Source organism: Peromyscus californicus, unplaced genomic scaffold (genome assembly GCF_007827085.1).
Source record: "Peromyscus californicus insignis strain IS unplaced genomic scaffold, ASM782708v3 Scaffold_5__1_contigs__length_169319896, whole genome shotgun sequence".
NCBI classification, from domain to species: Eukaryota; Metazoa; Chordata; class Mammalia; order Rodentia; family Cricetidae; genus Peromyscus; species Peromyscus californicus.
Window position 1 is genome coordinate 144,335,353 of NW_026294573.1, and position 17,254 is coordinate 144,352,606.

Below are 17,254 nucleotides of genomic sequence, written 5' to 3' on the forward strand. Positions count from 1 at the left end.
TCCCATTTAAATTTTATTTTGAAAAAGTGATAGTTTTTCTTTAAGTGTAGAATAGATTTGTCAGAGAGAAATGAATAGTCTCTATGTTCTCTTTAGCAAACATGACATTAACTCAGCATTCACTGAGTGTCTGCTACTGAAGTAAGTTTCAGATGAGCAGAAAGTGAATGTTAACTGTACCCGAGGAAGAAAGCTGGATGTGCACACAGGTAGTGAAGGTACAGTATGCTAAGTGCTTGATAAAGTAGGCCTGGGTGGTTTAAAGGTCAGGCTGTCCTTAGGTGCCAGAGAAGGGAAAAGCACTAGCATGCTGCCACTTTGTGTCCTCTTGATGCTTCTCACAGTAGATGTTATTAGGTCGGTAGTGTGTCACTGTGATAGGAACGGAGCCTGAAGCCTTGCAGGAGCCTTTCCTCTCAGTGTCCCATAGTATTCAAATATAGTCCAATAAATACTCGTCGTCTCTCACATTGGTGAGTTGGTGGTCTGCATTGAAATGCCGAAGGTTCACCAAATGCTAAAAACTAAGAATAGACATACTTAGAGAAATTAGATATGCCTCTGCTCTACAGGGTTGGAATCAACAGAGCTAAGGATTGGGACTTAGCTCAGTGGCAGAGCACTTTCTTGTCTAGCCAGTACAAGGAAGGCCTGGATTTCGTCTTCAACAGGGGGGTGGGGTGGTGGATGCAACAGAGCCAGCTGTAGAGGTCTCCGATTGAGGACCTGGGTAGTCTGCCTTCCGAAACAGAGTGTGAGTGTCCATGCACTTGTAATAACATAGCAGGGTAGCAGATGTTAAAACAACCCTTCCCTTCTACCTCTTACCACCGTTTCCCTGGTGCAGTTGCAAATAGTAGAGATTAACAAAATAGAACATTACTGGTAGGTGTTAGAAAAGACCTTATTTGTGTAAGCTAATGTAGTAAAAATGAAAAAGGTGTTACAGGAAGTGAGAAAGAATTTTCTGTATCTGAAGAACGGGCACTTCAAATGCAGGCTCTTTATTTTTAAATAAAAGTTATGTATGTACTAATACAGAAGTATAAAAGGCATGAAAACTGGTTATGGAGATGAAAGATGGCCTCATACAGGAGAGTATAGAGGTTAAAATGTACCAACCCACATGACAGAGTCTTCAGTAAGTACAGCCAGAGTAGGTAGGGGAGTTTCTTTGCTGAGAAACCTGACAAATTGCTTCAGCCAAGATGAACAGTAACTTTTATGATGTGTTAAAAATAGAAATCTCTGTGGCCTTCTCCCAAACACTCATAAAACCCCAATCTAATCATGACAAAAATCAAATTCCAACAGGGAATGCACTACAGGGCAGCTGAGTGCTAACCCCCAAACTGTCGGTCTATCAAGGGCAGGGAAAGGTGAAACTTCATCATGACCCTGGAACCCACCGTGGCCTGGGAGCCTAAGGAAACATGTTAACAAATGCTTCAAGATGCCTGGATGGTATCCTGAAGGCAAAAGCTAAGAAAGGGAGAATGGGAACTTTGAAGAGCTAAAGACAAAGAGGAGCTGCGGATGTGATTTAGTGGCAGAGTGCTTGCCTCACAGGGATGCCCCAGCACTGGGAAGAAAGACCAGAGCGGGAAGGAGTAAACTACGGGTGCTCTCCACTGTGTATATCCATTGTGGGTGCTTAGCCAACACTGCCTTCATGACCCTGCTCTTTAGGGCCCTTCAGTGAAGCCTGACTTGGTATGTTGACCAGAGTGCAGGTCTGTTTGTTTTCTAAGAGTGCGTGCCACACCCAGGAAGAGCAAGATAATCACAGAGGCCTGTCAGGATTCTCTCCAGCCTTGACTGGAAAAGGGATTGTGTTCTTCCCAAAGGCCAGATAGTGAAATCAATTGTTTATAACATTTAACCAGAAAGTATCCCTATTTAAAAATCAGAATGCCTGGCTCATTTTGTGAAAGGTTATGTGCCTTATGGATATTGTCGTAGAACAACATGTGGTACTTAATTCTTAAGGATGAATCAAGCCATAAATTAAGAGGGGGGAAAGTCACTGGATAGTAGAGGAAGAACACTAAATAAATATGTACAAGCACAACATGGTGGTACTTACCTGTAATTGTATCACTTGAGAATCTGGGGCAGGAGATTACAATTTAGGACTAACTGGGCCCACCCAGTAAGACCCTATTTCAAAAATAAAAATAATTTGAACATACAAAGGCAAACTGTGTAAGTGATATGACAGAGGGACACATAGACATTCCTTTGAAGTGACCTGCTTTCCTCATTTCTCCTCCTTGCTGCATCCCAGTGTCCCCGTGTTCTGTCACCCTCACAGGTTGATGACTTGCATGGCAGGGTGAGTTCTCCGTGGCATCTTACACTCCCACCCCAAAAACCCAAATGGACTGGTTTTGTTTTGTTTTGACATAGGATCTTGGCTATGAAGCCCAGATTTGCCTAATGCTTCAAACTCCCAGCAATCCTCCTGCTCCAGCCTCCCACATGCTGGGATTACAAGCATTGCTGTTACAATTTTCTGTTGATTCTTTAGCAGTCTTTCAACTCTGTCAGCATACTTGTTTTTGTTTGTTTGTTTGGTTGGTTTTTTTTGGTTTTTTTTTCGAGACAGGGTTTCTCTGTGTAGCTTTGCGCCATTCCTGGATCTCGCTCTGTAGACCAGGCTGACTTCGAACTCACAGAGATCCGCCTGACTCTTGCCTCCTAGTGCTGGGATTAAAGGCGTGTGCCACCACCGCCCGGCTAGCATACTTGTTTTTAATGCTTTCCAGTTTTCAGGGAGTGTCTTACATTGTTCAGACTACATTGTTTGGGTAATGTGACATTAATTTCTTTATTTCTGTGACCAAGTTGTAGTACCTAGAACATAACTAGCAAGTATTCAATAAATATTTTTCTTCTTTCTTGTGCTGGGTTTTGACTTACTGATTGGATTTTGTTGTTTATAACAGCTTAACCGTGCTTTTGTGGCTTCTTCCCTGTGTCTTTGTTTCTCCAACATTGTTCCTTTCTTATTTATTTATTTGTTCTTTGTGGTTTTGCATAGTTTGGGTTTTTTGTTGGTTTATTGAGACAAGGCCTCTTACAGCTGAGACTAGCCTCAAGTTCGTAGCCAAGGATGGATTTAAACTCATAATCCTCTTGCCTCTGTGTCTGGTATTACTGAGGTGTGTCACCATACCTTGCCATTTTTAATAACACATAGAAACTGTGTAAAATAACAAGCTTTGTTGTGACATTTCAATGCATGTATATAACATGCGTTGATCATATTTGCCCTCCATTACCTTGTTATTGCCCTCCCTCTTCTTCCTGATCTCCTTCCTCTTCTTTAATAATCCTTCTATTTTTATGTTTTTGTTTTGTTTTATGATTTGGGTTTTGTTTTTGTTTTTGCTTTGTTTTGTTTTTGCCTCTATATGGGGCCTATCAGAGAAAAGAAGTGGGACTCGCCTCTCTCAAGTCTAGTTTATTTTGGCTCACATGATCCTATCCAGTTCCATCCATCTTCCTGCACGTGATATGATGCCCTTGTTTTGTACTATACTCCACTATGTATATACAGCCCACATTTTCCAGTACTCTTCTGTTACCGTTCTTTATGAGGCACCTGCCTTTAGATTTAGTCCACACCTCACTTCCAGATTAGCTTATCTTGAAATCCTTGAGTACATCTGCAGTGCTCTCTTTCCAAGTGAGACTGTAGGTTGTGGGTTGAAACTTTGTTTTTTTTTTTTTTTTTTTTTTTTTTTTTGGTTTTTCGAGACAGGGTTTCTCTGTGTAGCTTTGCGCCTTTCCTGGAACTCACTTGGTAGCCCAGGCTGGCCTCGAACTCACAGAGATCCGCCTGGCTCTACCTCCCAAGTGCTGGGATTAAAGGCGTGTGCCACCACCGCCCGGCTAGGGTTGAAACTTTGGCATGTCTTCAAGGGCCATATCTACTCAGCCATCAGAGCAGTGTGCAGTTGAAACAATGGAGAGCCACACAAAATCAATAATAAATTAAAGTTAAATAATGAAGAAGATTGCTCTTCGGATGGAGCCTGCCATCAGCATGTAAACAGTTCTGAAGTCAACTGCCTTAACAGGAAGCTGATTGGATATGAAAATCTGGTTTTCAGAGACACCAGCATAACCACTTTTTAAAGAAGTTCTTAAAATATGTCTTCAAAACTTCAATTGGGTCAGAGAAATTTGGATAGAAATTTTTATCCTAGTTATATTTATCTTGAAAGATCCTTAGTTTAATGCTTATATTAAAGTTTTGAATTTTCAGCATACTCTTATATTTTGTTATTTGAACCTTGAGATACTCCTCTGAGGGAAGAACACTGTTTCCTCTTTTCTTTGTGTGTGTACACGTGTGCATGGATGTGTTGGTGTTACTGAGGATCAAATCCAGGGCTTTATGCATGTTAGGCAATGCTTTACCAGTGAGCCATGCAAATATATAGCCCTGATATAGTTTTCTTTTTCTCAGTTTATAAATGGAAAATTGAGCTCAATTTCTATACCTTATTTTGTTCAAGGGTTATGAGTTAAAAAACTAAAAATATTTAATTAAAATTAAATTAAAAGGAAAGAATAATAAGTATTTATTATAATGAAGCTATATATAGTAAGACTGTTTCTAGAACAGTTTTGTGTGAACCAGGCCATGGTGGCGCACGCCTTTAATCCCAGCACTCAGAAAGCAGAGGCAGGCGATCTCTGAGTTCAGGGCCAGCCTGGTCTATAGACTTGTATTCAATTTGTATGAATTTAACACTTAGACCTCTTAGCCAGTTCTAATCCCAGCCCCTAAAGAGACTAAGACTTGAGGATTGGTGCAAATTCAAAGACAGCCTAGGCAAGACACTGACTCAGAAAACCAAAATCAAACAAGCTTAAGCCAAGGCTAGGGTGTTGACTCGCTGGAGTATTTCCTACCTCCACCCTCTCCTTTCTTCCTTCTCTCCTGAAGGACCGTAGTTGGTCAGCACTGCTTTACTAGTTAGCAGTTGGCCCTGCTACTTTTCATACCCTTTACTTTTGTTTCCTCTCATATTGAATGAAAATTGTTTGGCTTGTGAAAAATTCTCACCAATTTTTAAGAATCTTTAGGTTACCAGAGTCCTGAAATGACTCATTGGATTCTTAGGAATTATTCCCATGTTTCTTGCAAAGGACTTCTTGCCTAAAAATCTCTAGAGAACTAAGTAGATAAACCTTCAAGCCCTAAACAGACCTACAGATTCTGTGGGGTGGAGCTTCGGGAGTCTGATTTTTAATGTGCCTGGATGCTGAGTGTTTGCTACTGACATGGTCTTTAGGTACTCGGTTCTCACAGTACTGTGTCCTACAGAGGGAATAGTCAGTGACTTGAATCCTGAGTTTAAAAAAAAAAGGTAAAAGGTAAAAGGCTTGCTTTAAGTTCAAGGCCGGTCTGTGCTACATGAACCAGGGCAGGGAAAAAGAAGAGAAGAAACAGACTTGATGGTAGCAGCACTGTTAGATGTATCATTCGTATTAAGTGGAGAGAGGTAGGGATACCTAACTCAAGGCCTTAGGTGTGGGATTATCCAGTTAACAAGATGGCTCAGCAGGTAAATACCTTCCACCAAGCCTGCTAACCTGAGTTAGTTGATCTCAAACCCTCATGGTGGGAGCAGAAAACTGACTTCTGCAAGCTGACCTCCTACACCACATGCACACATTTTTACATGCATACATATACACACCACAATAGTATTTTCCACATCAGGTGCTTTGGAGGAAGAAAAGATGAATAATTTTCAGATCTTGTCTCCAAGGAACTTTGTTTATAAAAGAGATGAAAATGGACATTTAAATAACTGATAGTGGAAATTAAAGTTAGTAATAAATGCCTTCTCAGAAATAGAAGTCAGTCCATTAAGAATTGTATCCAGCTAATCAAAGAAAGGCCTTTGTGAATGGAGGCAATTGGCTCCACAGAGCTCAGGGAGAGGTGGGCGGTGGCAGTAGTGTTCTGTTTGCTGAGGAAAGCAGAGTGCCTTTGCCTTCTCAGTACGCCCATCCTTTCCACACTCTCAAAGTCCTGCTCCTCTAGACCTTTTCCTTTTTCTGAAGCCATCTCAGACAAAGCTGAGGTTGAAGGTTAGCTTACTAACTACTACATGTGGCAGCTCTGAGTTTGCTGAACCAGATAAAGTTATCCTCTTGAGAAACATGGGTGTGTTTTGAATGTGAGATTCTTGGAGATGTGTCCACTGAAGGATTTGATACAAAGAGAAGCATAAGCATGGAGGTAAAAAGGGCTGACTAGTTCTCAGGGCCTACAGGAAAGGCTGAGCCCTTTACAGAAAAGGGACACTATTCCGATCAGTCCACACTGCTCTAGGGTTGAAGGGACTCGGGTGGCACAGCTGAGTAGAGGGAGCTTAGCATTGAAGAAGTAGAGTTTTGTAAAAGTCTGTTGGATTTTGACTTTTTAGTTAAGTAAAGATAATAAATGAGTTCTAAAGTTACTCTGTGTTGTAAGTGCTTCATAATTGTAACTGACTTAATTCTCGCAGCTCTGTGATATAGGTGCATTCTTACCCTCTTTTTGTAATGACACAGAGTACACAAGTCTTGTGCAACTTCCCTGGGTGGTGCTGTGGTGGGGACTGCTAAGACCTAGTTGCTATTCTAGGAGTTTAGCTGCCATGCCTCTTTTGCATGGAAAGCTAATGAAAAAGGAAGGGAAAAGGGTTATTTTAAAAATTTGAGAACTGCAAATAATGGCTGACTGGATGACAGCAGCAGAGCCCTGGCTGCCACTGTTCTATGCTTTTGGAAGTAAGGTCAGTGTTAGCTTCTGTGGTTTTTACTTTCCTCTGATTATTTGTTTATTTTTTAATTCCTAGGTGTTGGTAAATCGTGCTTATTGCTACAATTTACAGACAAGAGGTTTCAGCCGGTGCATGACCTCACAATTGGTAAGTTTTATACAAGAGTAAAACATTTGAAGTTTTCAATAGCTTATGTGCAGTATGCCAGTGGATCCTTTGTAAAAGCAGTGAAACTAGATTTGTTGTGCAGAATTTAGTCTCCATTACTTTTTGGAAATACATATTGTATAAATAAATATTAACTGACTTTTCATACAGGGTTAGAATACAAAAGACATTAGTACTTAAGATTTCAATTATATTTAATTATGAATCATACTCTTAAGAGACAATACTGCACCATGGTAGGAGCTTACTGGAAATTAAATCAAGTCTGTCAGTAACTGGGCAAGCTGCTTCACCACTCCACATTTCAGCTTTTCTGTCTGTACAGTGAGGATAATAGTAAGAACTCCACAAAGTTACTAGAAGCAGTAGATGAGCTGTAAATATAAAGCGTTGGAACAGTGCCCTCCAGGTGGCAAATACTGCTTTCTTCCTATAATTATTCACCAGGACCATCAGCTGAGTATGAGTTATAAATGAGGTAAGTTCTAGTAACAAATAAACAATCAATGTTAGTTATTGTTATTTTGTATAGTGCTACTATTACTTTTTTAACAGTATGCAAAGCTGCAAATTTAAAATGAGTGAAAAAACTAAGAATTTTAGATAGTCACAGTTTGTTTGAAAAAATATATTGATGGCCAGTCGTGGTGGCATGCTCCTGCAAACCCAGTACTTGAGAAGCAGAGGCAAGAGGTTCACCACAGGCTCAGAGCTAGAGTGGTCATTATAGTGAGTTCCAGGCCCCGGGGCTATGTAGCAAGATGTCTCTTAAAAAATTAAATTATCTATCTGTCAATCTATCGATCATTCAATTGATAGATAATCTATAGCAGCAGTTCTCAACCTGTGGGTTGTGACTCCATTGGGGGTCGAACTAACCTTTCACAGGGATTGTATATCAGATATCCTGCATATCAAAGGAGTAATTGGAAATCTCATAATTCTTTTGCTTAGTAACAGTCACTGACTGTTTATTTCTGTCTAGGAGTTGTGTTTGTTTTGTTACTGTTTATTTAAGAGAGATCTCAATGTAGTTCAGACAGGCCTTGAATTTGCAGTCCTTCTGCCTTCAACTCTTGACTTCTAGGGTTACAGTTCCACCACATGCAGCCTCTTAACTCTAGTGATTCCGTTACTTTACTGATTACTCTTTCATGAACAGCAAATGCAGGAGGACCTAGGAGTTCAAGGCCAACCAGCTTCATCTCCATAGTGAGTTTGAGTCTAGTCTAGGCAACCTGAAGCCCTGTCTCCAAAAAAAACCCAAACAAACAAACAAACCACTGAACTCAATGAAGCTGTGGTGACCTACATAAGATCAAGCAAACAAGACTAGTCAGCATTCCAATAGGCAGCACTAAACTAATTGGACTCAATCAGAGGTCTACAAAAAGAGGACATGCATCTGAAAAGGGGATGATGTGCTTAGCACCGGGGAAATAGAATTGGGGGGTGCATATGATCATGATACATTGTTTACATGTATGAAATTGTCAAGGATTAAAGAAAAGATTTTTTTTAAAAGATGTATTAGTTGCTTTTTCTATTGCTGTGATAAAACTTCGTGCCCAAGGCAACTTATAAAAGAAAGCATTTGATTGGCTTATGGCTCCAAAGGGTTAGAATCCCTGGTGTTGGAGTGAAGGCATGATAGCAAGAGCAGCTGAGAGGTCATTTCTGGAACCACAAACAGGAGGTAGAGAGTACACCAGGAATGGCACAAGCTTTTTAAAATCTCAAAGCCCACTGCTAGGAATACACCTCCAACAAAGCCATCCTTCCTGATCCTTCCTGTTTATACCAGCTAGAGACCAAGTATTCAGATGTGAGCCTGTGAAGGCCATTCCCCTTGAGACCTTCACAACAGAACAACCTCCAACAACAGGAATATCTGTAAACCACTTGTTTTGATAGTTTCAAGTCTATACAGTGATGATGGGTGGAACTGGTAACACTGTTGAAATCTAGTTCCATGACCCGCCCCCCATTTGTTTGCTTTGCCGTGGATTTGAAACCCTAGTAGTAGCCAGTTGTAGGAAAGGAGTGTCCTAAAATGAGTAGCCAAGTCATTGTTCTTAAGAGTTCTTCTAAAAACTGTGCTTCCTTTTCATTGAGTCATATGCATAAATATCTAAGCTGCTGCAGTGCACCCCGTAGAGCAAATGGACCTGACCCTGTCGGAATTGGCGTACACTGTACTCTGCCAGAGTACAGCTGCCAGCTGCCTTCACTCTAGGTTGTTGGCTTATGGTAGACGTGGGAAATTGGAGGCTAGAAGAAAAGAGAAGGCAGGGATCTTTTTCTGCTTCACTCTTAGCCTGGGCGGACTTACATTCTCCATTGCTCCAGCTCCTGTCCCTTGCCTGGCAAGCCACTGCTAGTATGGCTCCTGAGCTCTGACCCCAAATCTCCCTGTGTCCTCCTGGTCAAGAAACAGCTGCAGTTTCCTGCTGGGCCTCATCTCTGAGCTGAGGCCCCTCCTCTTCTTTGCTTCCTCCTGTGTTGTATGCAGTTCTGTACACTAGGTACTTAAATATTGAAGTGTGGCTTTTGCTTTTCTGACTAAGACCCTGCTTGGTATACCTCCTTTTCACATCAAGCCCTCACAATTTTTTTTCGGGTTTGGTGTTTTTTTTTTTTTTTTTTTTTGAGCTGAGGATCGAACCCAGGGCTTTGCGCTTAATTCCTCTTCTCTTGTTGGAACCCTTCTCAGCAAGCCCCTCTTACTTTCCTGTCTTTTTTTTAAGGTGTAACCCACTGAGTTTAAATAGCCTGCATAAGAATGGGTGGGGGGTTATTTACTGGAGCCTGGGCAACCTATCAGTGATTAAACTGAAGAAAGTGACCCCCTGCCTCCAGCCACCATTAACTGTCCTTCAGGGAGAGGTGGGGCCTCCTGAGCTCACCCTTCTTCTGTGATGAAATTTGATGGGCTCAGTCTTATGTAAGTGCAGCTGCAGCTAGTTAATGAGTCTGCCAGCTGTTTTATGTCCAGAAGATACTCTTTCCAGCACTCTGCTCCAATGCAGTGTTCTCCAGACCCCTTCCACAGTGTTCCCAGAGGCTTCGAAGTGGTGTGATATATATGTCCCACTTAAGGTCAGGTACTCCATAATCATTTCTTCTCTGCACTTTGACCAGTTGTGACTCTGTATTAACCCTCTGCACTGCAAAAAGAAGCTTCTCTGTTAAGGACTGGCTGAACGCTGCACTGTTCTATAGTTATAAGTGTAAGTATTTAGAAGATAGTTTGATATTATGTTTATTTAGCAAAATAATAATAGTTGGTTCTCCTTTATGGCCCATGACCTCCCTCCTCATGTGTTCTTGGCCAGGTTTACAGTACCAGGCATGAGTTTCCTCCTGTGGACTGGGCCTTAAATCCAATCAGAAAGCATTTATCTACATGATATTCATGACATGCCAATGGCATATCTTGCCAGGCCAGTTGATTTTTGTAGCTCAGTAATCACAGCTGGCTAAGATTTTGATAACTTCTCCTTAACAGCGTTTGTAGCCCCTTTCGACACTGAGAGAGCTAGCAGCAGCAGGAAGGAAGGAAGGAAGGAAGCCTCCAGGTCAGTTCCAGCTGGATTTAGTCATGTCCTGCTACCAGGGTCTCTAGTGCCTTGAGTAATAATATGTGACTATTTAAGTTTTGCTGGGCATGCTGGAGCAATGGCAACCGCTTGTATTGTTCTATATGCTCTGGCAGCCCTCTGACCAACAGCTCTGGGTTTGTAGAGTTGTTGGCACTGGGGTTTTTCAAACTTCATCTTTTGTAACAAAATCCACCTCATAGATTAAGCAAAATGAGACTTTATTGTTTTAAGTATTTCTTTGTGTCCCACAGAAACTGGGGGAGGGGAGCAGCTGGATCAGGCCTGAAGAATGGCCTAAAGCTTTTAAGGGGATGGGAACTTCTGCCTCTCTCTGTACCACGCATTTCCCTCGTACCTGCTTTATTTTCCTCTCTGCCTATCCCAGTGGTTTGTTGTTTTTGTTTTTCCTGTCTCTGTGGCAAGAAATAGTTAACTATGAACAGCTCCAAAGTTGTATTGTTCAGAAGATTAAAGGTTTTTGTAAATGTGTATCCAAGCTCTTTGGGAAAGAAGGTTCACCGCCTCGATTTGGTAGAGACCCACTTAATAGCTCTAATTAACTGGGGGGTGCATATGTGGGTCAGCTCAGACCATAGGCCCCCGGTCAGCTTGTTCATCTTACCAACTCTGTCCTGGTGGTGATTTAGACTCAATGTCACATAATTACCGTCATAATTCCCTACCCCTTAAATGTTAGCTAGTTATCTTAGTTACTTTTCTATTGCTGTGAAGAGACACCATGACCAAAGCAGTTTATAAACTAAAACATTTAGTCTTAGTTAGGGTTACTATTGCTGTGAAGAGATGCCATGACCACGGCAACTCTTGTAAAGGAAACATTTAAATGTGGTGGTTCACTAACACTTCAGAGGTTTAGTCCATTATCATCATGGCAGGAAGCATGGCGGCATGCAGGCAGGCATGGTGCTGAAGAAATAGCCGAGTCTCCTACATCTTGCAGGCAACGGGAAGTCGACTGACTATCACACTGAGTGAAGCTTGAGAAAAAAACTCAAAGCCCACCCCCACAGAGACACATTTCCTCCAACAAGAACACATCTACTCCAATAAGGCCACACATCCTAATAGTGCCACTCCCTTTGGGGTCATTTTCTTTCACACCACCACAGGGGCCTAATGGCATACACCTTTAATCCCAGCACTTGGGAAGCAGAGGCAGGCAGATCTCTGTGAATTCAAGGCCAGCCTAGCCTACAGAGTGAGCTCCAGGACAGCCAGAGCTACATAGTAAGGCCCTGTGTCAAAAACAAACAAAACAGCATAAGAAAGAAAAAGAAAGCTTTTAATTGGGGGCTTACTTACAGTTTGAGAGGGTGAGTCCATGACCATCATTGTAGGGAGCATGGTGGCAGACAGGCAGGCATGGCATTAGATCTGTAGCTAAGAATTACATCCGGATCTGCAGGTTGTGGGAAGAGAGGAACTAGGCCTGAAGTGAGCTTTTGAAACCTCAAAGCCCATCACCAGTGACACACATCGTCCAACAAGGCCACACCTTCTAGTCCTTCCTAAAATAATTCCACCAGCTAAGAACCAAGTATTCAAATATATGAGCCTAAGGAGGCCAGTTCTCATTCAAAGCACCACACTAGCTAGCATATTTTTACTTAGTTCAGTTACAGTCAGTTGTATGCTCTTTATAAACACTGGGTCTTGAACTTATGGTTTCTATCAGTCTGCTTTCTTAACTTTCTCTCTTGCTTTTCTCTAACCCTTAAAGACAGCATGCCCCATTGAGGCTTAGCTGCTTGCTCTCCAGTATTTTTCCATTCCTCAGATTCCTCTTCTCTGTGGCATTGGCTTGACAGTGCTGCTTATTCCAGGTACAGGAAATGAAAGTGTATGTCTGTTATTATAAGGAATTCTTATTGACAGGAAAGGTGCAGAAATGCTGGAAAACAGCCAGTCTTTCAGTGTGATGCCCAGCTCCAACTTAGGTGGTAAATGAATAAGTAAGTCATGTTTTAAAACTTTATGATCAGGATTGTTTTTCCTAAGCAGCCAGCATAAATCTTACGGAAGATGTATGTGGGCATTTTGACTTTTACCTGCTGTGTTCAGGGAACCTACATTCAGTGGGTTGGAATGTTTGCTAAGTGTCTTCACTCTGTTGTATATTTGCCTTTGCCTCATGGATAGCTAGATATGACTTATTTAAGCTTGGGCTGTGACTTTGGTGATTTGAATGACAATGGCCCCCATAGCCTCGTATATTTGAATGCTTAGTCACCAGAGAGTAGAACTGTTTAAGAAGGATTAGAAGGATTAGGAGGTGTGGCCTTATTGGAGTGGTGTTTTGCTGAGGATGGTCTTTGAGGTTTCAAAAGCCCACACCAGGCCCAGTTTTTGTTTCTCTGCCTGCTGCCTTTGGATCAAGATGTAAAGTTCTCAGCTACTGCTCCAGCGCCATGCCTGTCTGCTTCCCACCATGATGACCATGGACTAACATTCTGAAACTGTAAGCACACTCCCAATCAAATGCTTTCTTTAATGAGAAGTGCATTGGTCGTGCTGTCTCTTCACAGCAAAAGGACAGTAACTAAGACTATAACCAAGAAAGTGTTAAATGATAGAGGGCTTGAGGGGTGGTTCCTTAGTTAAGAGTGTTTACTATGTAATCATGAGGACCAGAGCTCAACCCCAGTATCCACACACACCTGAAACTCCAGCTCTGAAGGATTTTGACACCCTCTTTGGATTCCATGCTCACACAGGCATGCATACCTGTACATATACACTGACACACAGACACATTCACACAAAAATAAATAAAATAATTCTTTCATTAAATATTAAATGATAGAAGAGAAGAAGTGAAAGATTAGGAAATTCGAGGAAATAAAAGATTGGATTAGTGTATTAGGGTTCTCTAGAGTGACAACTTATAGAATGAATCTCCACATACATATATAAAGGGAATTTATTAGAATGACTTATAGGCTATGGTCCATCTAATCCCTCAAATGGGTGGCTATGAATGGAAAGTCCAAGAATCCAATAGTTGTTCAGTTCATAAGGCTAAATGTCCGAGTTGGTCCTAAGTATACACTGGAATCCTGAAGAAGTAGGCTCTAATGCCAGTAAGGAAATGGACTTGCTAGTGAGGGCAAGAGCAAGGAGGCAAAGAGCAAGGCTTCCTTCTTGTGTGTCTTTAAACAGGCTTCCAGCAGAAGGTGTGGCCCACATTAGAGGTGGGTCTTCCTACCTCTGAAGATCTGAATTAAAGGTGTGTCTTCTACCTCAAATATCTAGACCAGAAGTGGATCATCCCATTTCAAATGACCCAGTTAAGCAAAAATCCCTCACAGATGTGCCCAGACATTTCTGGGTTTTAGTTAACTCCCATTGTAGTTAAGTGGACAACCAAAATACCCATCACAGTTAGACAATGTCCTCATATATTATTTATCCTGTCTCTGAGAGTTGTTAAGATGAAGCAAAATGACTGCTTATGAATAGCTTCATAACATAATTATATTGAAAATTTGGAGGATTGCCTGGACCACCAACATCAGTGCGATATGGAAACATAAACAGTGACTTAAATACTGATTACGCAGTTAGTCGGGTCTGCCATGAGCACAGACACACATCGTAGTCTCTCAGTCCCTCTTTCCTCCACCGCAGTGAACCTGCAGCCTCTACCTCAGCTGCCTAGTGTCCCCGTCACAGCCAGGACTTTGTTCATACTATTGTCTAGAACCACTCAAGAATTTCAGTTTCATACTTCTCTCTCATCTTCCAGCTCAGTTTCCAGGGCCACCTTAACCCATTGGTCACACCATCTTTTCACCCAGCTGCTCACTTCCCTGCATCCCAGGCTTACCTTAATCATTATCATTCCCATATGCCCTTCTGTCTGTCCTCCTTCCCTCCCTGTCCCCTCTCATTTCCTTATTCTCTTGTAAACAAACACCTGTCTGCTCCATTTCTGCATGTGTGCCATTAGACATAGCTGGAGAAAAGCATGCTAACAATCTCATTTTTCATTTCTTAGGATCTTCAAGGGAACCTTCTATATTTCCTGACAGCTGTACTTTATTTTCATTTGTCTGTAAAACTGTATCCTATTTTTTTTTGTATTTAACCATGTAGTGCTTTTCCTATTTTCACTCTCATTGATAATCTTGGTTTGTATTTCATTCAGAAAAATAAGACAAGTCAAGGAACTTTTGCACAGGTTCCAGCAGCTCTACCGTTAGAGCACTGTGCCAAGGAACTGCTTACTCCAGATGCTGTGGAGGATCTCCGAAGATCCTCACCACATACTCACAGGCGCCCGCCTTGGCAGTTCTTTTCTCCTGCATCATTAACTTTTCCTTTTATAGTGATTATTAGTCATGGCTTTTTTCAATCATTTTCTTTCATTTTAACAAAATTCTTCACAAAAAATTATCCCTATCTGTCTCTGTCTCCCTCCCTCTCCTTTTCCCCCTCCTCTCTCGTCTCTGCTCCTATTTCCCCCCCTTCTTTGGTAGTGTGGTAGTTTTGTTGAGACAAGATCTCATATAGTCCAATATGGTATTAGTTCCAATATATAGCTGAGGGTGGCCTTGAACTCCTAATCCTCTTTCTCCACTTCCCAAGTGAAAGAATTCAAAGTTTTCACTACTGTTACCCAGTTCTCTGTGTGTTCTTCCTTGAGCTCTCTCATTAGCCCCTCCCCCACTGTGTGCATATCAAGCTGCATATCTAAATATACACATCTAAGACATCTCAAATGGTTTCTATCTGAGAACCCTTTTCTCTTCACCCTGGCTTTTATTCAGCTTACTGTTTTCCAAGTTTTGTAAAACAAAACAACAAAAAGTGGTTATTATCTTGTCAGTTTTAAATTGTTTTTGTGAATATGGGTCTATTTTATAGCACCTATGAAGTGTTTCTGTGTTTCTGTGATTGAAGGCTCATACTGCCAGGCCTAACAACCTAAGTTTGATCCCAAGAACTCAAGTGGTGAAAGGAGAGAAATGTCTTCTTGAAGTTGTCTCCTGATCCTCTCCATGCACCCTGTGACAAACACACACACACACACACACACACACACACACACACACACACACACACAATGGGTATTTACACACAATCATACACATATACATAGTAAATAAATATTTTGTCTGTTTATCCATTGGCATCTTTGAAGGGCTTTTGTGCCATTGGGTGGTAGTTTTATGTATGTCTATGCCAGAGCAGATATAAAAAAGTACATATGCTACTAATATGCATGTGTGCGTAGATGAGCAGATGTATAAAAACTATTAATTTTCTGTGGCATAATTTTACAGTTTTGCATTTTTCATTCTAGTCCGTCATGACTTGTGGGTCTCTTTTTTCTAGAGTGCCAGTATTTCTGAGCCTGAAAAACATGAGCATCACCATTAGTTCTATGTATTGACTGTATGCATCCCAAGAATAGAATAAGCATCAAGCTGTATATCATGGGGGACAAATTATCTTTCTATCTCATCCTCCTGGTCACAGCTAAAGAAATTGTAAGGGGCTTTGTTTTGCTTTGTTTTTTGGAAGAAGGTCTTATCAAATTCAGGCTGGTTCCAGGTTCACTTTGTGGCTGAAGCTGGCCTTGAACTCCTGATTTTGCAATCTCCCAATGTTGGGATTACAAGAATATGCTACCATGCCTGAGTATAATCATATATATATATATATATATATATATATATATATATATATATATATATATATTTTGATTTTGAGACAGAGTCTCTCTATATAGCCTAGCTATCCTAGAACTCACTAGGATCAACTTGGCCTTGAACTCAGAGAAGTGCCCCTGCTTCTGCCTTCCAAGTGCTAGGATTAAAGGCACATGCCACCAGCCCAGCCCTGTAAATTTTTTTTTTTTTTTTAATATTGCTGTGTAATCTGGATAGCCTCAAACTCAAAGCAGTCTCTCCTGCTTTAGCTTCCCAAGGGCTGGAAAGACAGGCCTGATTCATCACTCCTGGCCCATGTTGACCTGGATATGCAGAGTAGTAAAATATGCTCTAGATTATCTAGAGTCTAGATGACTCAGTTAAAGTGATAGAAAGCTTCTAGAGACCTCTGACTTAGCTTAGATATTTTCCAAAGTTAGCAGCTGTGTTTATCACATATCCTAAAAACAAATACTTTGTGTTTTAGTAGTTGAGTGTGAATTATTTCACTAGTTCCTTTAACAAATTATTTTCTGTTCTATTTAGGTGTAGAGTTTGGTGCTCGAATGATAACGATTGATGGGAAACAGATAAAACTCCAGATCTGGGATACAGTAAGTATAGCATTTATAAAAGTGCCTTGCATTCTTGTTTTGTTTAATGTTAAATATGTTAGACAGAATTTCTGTAGCACTGAAATGAAATGGACTTAGGTAAGATTTTTCTTATTATTTAGTGGATGTGTTTGCAAGAACTGAGCCTTAGTAGACAAATCTGAGTGACTCCTTAGGCTTTGTGGTCTGAATAGAAACACTCCAGGGACTGGATACATATATGCTTTTAAATGCTTATTTATTTCTATATATTTGTGTGAGTTTGTATGAATATATGTACACCACACATATGCAGTAGATACTTGTGGAAGCTAGAATAGGGCATTGGCTGCCGTAGAAGGAGTAGAGTTACAAGAGGTTGTGAACTGCCATGTGAATGCTGGGAACCAAACCCAGTACCCTCT

General features: G+C 41.1%; 1 protein-coding gene across 2 annotated transcripts in view; it reads left to right on the forward strand.

The window, feature by feature from the left end:
- Positions 1 to 17,254, forward strand: part of Rab2a (RAB2A, member RAS oncogene family) — an 89,215-nt gene that overhangs the window by 27,407 nt on the left and 44,554 nt on the right. For both annotated transcript variants that reach the window (XM_052716057.1, XM_052716058.1), the window contains exons 2-3: positions 6,867 to 6,938; positions 16,783 to 16,850. In XM_052716057.1, the coding sequence (XP_052572017.1) occupies positions 6,867 to 6,938; positions 16,783 to 16,850 (140 nt within the window). The remainder of the gene's footprint in view (positions 1 to 6,866; positions 6,939 to 16,782; positions 16,851 to 17,254) is intronic.